General features: G+C 51.1%; 1 protein-coding gene across 1 annotated transcript; it reads right to left on the reverse strand.

The window, feature by feature from the left end:
• Positions 1-304: 304 nt before the first annotated feature.
• On the reverse strand, positions 305-2,656 carry LOC144325485 (putative cation-transporting ATPase 13A5). The gene is made up of 2 exons (XM_077918907.1): positions 2,580-2,656; positions 305-848 (listed from the first exon to the last, which is right to left on the reverse strand). Exons 1-2 carry the CDS (start codon positions 2,625-2,627, stop codon positions 648-650), a joined length of 249 nt encoding a protein of 82 aa, XP_077775033.1. The 5' UTR covers positions 2,628-2,656; the 3' UTR covers positions 305-647.
• Positions 2,657-3,110: the final 454 nt, after the last annotated feature.

Genomic DNA, 3,110 nt, shown 5'->3' on the forward strand with positions numbered 1-3,110 from the left:
CCTTCCTTGGAAGCTTTTAAGCAGAGGTTGGACGACCACCTCTCAGGGATTCTGTCGCTGAGATTCCTGCCTTGCAGGGGGTTGGACTAGATGACCTTTGGGGTCCCTTCCAACCCAACAACTCAATGACGTTCATCTTAATGCCCGTGAAGTCTTCCCTCTCCTCCCCAAACCCCCCAAATCTTGTCCTGCCCTCCATATACACACAGATGCACCAACTCTGCGGCACATTTTTGCAAGTAGCAGAACCCCAAATAAATGGCTGGCAACGATCATAAAAGAAAAAAAAAACCCCGCTTTATTCTCTTTTGGAAAACAAAAATACAGAGTTGTCTTTGTTTTCCACATGGCGGACGGTGTTCCTTCATGTGTCCCTTCCGCTGGAGCAGCCTGGATCCCCGTGGAAGAGGCTGAGATCTCTTGCGTGGGCACAGGGATCAAGCCCTAGATTTCCCCACTCAGGCAGAGCCAACAGCAAAATGCCCCCCTGGCAAACCTCCTTGAGCTGGATGAGCAAAGGCAGGCTCTGTGCGCACCGTCAGAGGGGCTTCCTAGGAGCATGATCTCCCGTGGGTTTTCATCAGTCTCTCTGCACACAAAAAGTCCCTTTTGGCAAGTCCTCCTGGGCCAGCCTGCGGCCTCCCCAGCTAGTTCTCTCCCACCTCGTCATAGACGGGGTTGACGTAAGCGCCACTCTTGGGCTCTTCTGCAAAGTCCTTCTGGCTGGTGGGCGGCCACTTTGCGTCCTCCTCCAGCTGCCGCTGCAGCTTCCGGTACTGGCTGGAGGAGCAGAAGCGGAAGAGGGCCTTGATCAGAAGCCAGAGGCGGTGGTTCTGCAGGATGCCATCCTGCAAAGAACATGGGAGCATGAGAAAGGGGCCCATCCATTCTTAAAAACACCAGAAGCATTTTTACTTGGTATTATAGTCCAAGGCATTAATCAACAAGGTGTCAAACTGTTCTTATATGCAACAGCGGCAAGAGTATTGTTAGCCCAGAAATGGAAGCAAGAATAAATTCCGATGAAAGAAGAATGGACTATGCAGAACTGGACAAAATGACAGGAAGGATTTGAAACCTGCAGGACCAGAGATTTACAGAAGATTGGAAGAAGTATATGAATTATTTGAAGAGCAACTGTAATCAACAAATTACGCTAGTAGGACTACAAGAAGTTTTGTAAGGAGAAATATACAAAGTGTTAAAAAGTAGGAAAAGATAGAGATATTGGTTATGAGTTTGAAATGTAACAGGGAAAATAAGAAATGTATACTAAGAGATTAGATTGGAAAATTTTCAGGCAGGACTGATGGAAGTCAAAAAAATTGAAGAAGATGTAAAAGTATGTTTAATTACTGTTGAAAATGACGTTAAAAAACTAATAAAAACTTATATATATAAAAGAGAAAGGGGCCCATCCAGTGTAGCATCCTCTTCTCACCGTGGCTGACCAAATGCCCCTGAGCGAAACCCACAGGCAGGATCCGAGCGCAAGAGCATCTTTCCCGCCTCCTGGCCTTCCAAAGCAGAGCTGCCTCTGATCCCAAAAGCATCTAGAGGCATCGAGGCTGCAGCGTTTTATGGGGGAAAGTTGCTGCTTTGGGAATTCAGTGGCTAGTTTAATCACTGGGCCAAGATGGTTTAAGGCTATTGCACCGATCCTGGCCCGACTGCACCGGCTGCCACTTAGTTTCCGGGCATCATTCAAAGCGCCGCTTTTGACCTCTAAAGCCTGAAATGGCTCAGGACCACCATATTCCCCACGTGAAGCGACCTGGATCCTAAGATCATCTTCTGAGGCCCATTGTTGTGTGCCTGCTCCGCAAGAGGGGTGGCCCCATGAGAACAGGGCCTTTTCTGTGGTGGCTCCCCGCTTGTGGAATGCTCTCCCCAGGGAAGTTCACCTGGCACCTCCATTACACATGTTTAGGCACCAGGCGAAAAGGGTCCTCTTCAACCAGGCGTTGGGATGAACAACATGCTATGCCCTTTAAAATGTGTTTGGGGTAGGGGGCTTATTGGGGTTATTATTAGGATTAGGATTTTGTCTCTTCATTTTGTATTTGTTATGTTGTAAACCGCCCTATGATTTTCAGATGAAGAGCAGTATATCAATTTAATTAATCATCATCATCATCATCATCTGTTGGTGAGCAGGAGGAGGATGCTGAGCCCGAGGGATCGCTTTCCTGACCCTCTTTAACCCCCCAAATCCCCTCCACATCCCCTGTACCACCACCAGCAGGTTCCCACAAGCACTGGGAGGAGGGAGCGCTCTGCTGGAAGGGAAAACTCTGAGCCAGTTCCTGGGGAAAGGAAAAGCTGTAGCTCAGAGGCTGAGCGTTGGCCTTGCAAGCAGAAGCTCTCAGGTTCAATCCCCGCTGGGACCGAGAGACCCCTGCCTGAAACCATGGACAGCTGCTGCCAGTCCGTGTAGACAGTTACAGATGGGTAGCCGTGTTGGTCTGCCATAGTCAAAACAAAAAAAATTCCTTCCAGTAGCACCTTAAAGACCAACTAAGTTAGTTGGACTAGATGGGCCAGCAGCCAGACTCCTGAAATCACGCTCGCCTGCTCACCTCCACGAAGAACGAGACGGAGAAGGCCACCAGCAGCATCAGCAGCATATACAGCCTCCAGATGGTTAGGGTGCAGAGAAACTGTGAGGAAAGAGGTTGCAAGCTGGTTAGGCTTCCGCAGCGCCTTCAGGTCAGCCTGCCTGGCACCTGCCCCCTCCTTCCACACCCCACACCCCTGCAGCCCGGTTTTGCCCCAAGCGGAGAGCATGGCGCTCCAATCTGGTGCCGGCTGAGGGGAGCTCCGGGTTCACCATCCACCCTCCCTTGGAGTCTCCCGCTAGGCACTTCCGACTAGGCAGAGGCAGATGCTGGCCAAGTTGAGGCAGAGGCAGCAGCACAGCTCGTCGAGGCTTTGACAGCCATACAGGGCAGCGGCAGTAGTGCAGGTCGTCGAGGCTTTGACAGCCAGAAGGGGCTGCGGCAGCAGCACAGGTCGTCGAGGCTTTGACAGCCAGAAGAGGTGGAGGCAGCAGCGCAGGTCATCAACTCTTTGACAGCCAGAAGGGCCAGCGGCAGCAGCACAGGTCGTCG

The sequence above is a fragment of the Podarcis muralis genome, chromosome 14, assembly GCF_964188315.1.
Source record: "Podarcis muralis chromosome 14, rPodMur119.hap1.1, whole genome shotgun sequence".
Taxonomy (NCBI): domain Eukaryota; kingdom Metazoa; phylum Chordata; class Lepidosauria; order Squamata; family Lacertidae; genus Podarcis; species Podarcis muralis.

What these genes read in the sequence shown, in the direction of transcription:
- LOC144325485 (XM_077918907.1), bottom strand. Translation starts at nt 2,627, where the DNA reads ATGCTGCTGATGCTGCTGGTGGCCTTCTCCGTCTCGTTCTTCGTGGAG. An exon ending in CCGTCTCGTTCTTCGTGGAG is followed by an intron (nt 849 to 2,579) that starts GTGAGCAGGCGA and finishes TGTTCTTTGCAG; the next exon opens with GATGGCATCCTGCAGAACCA.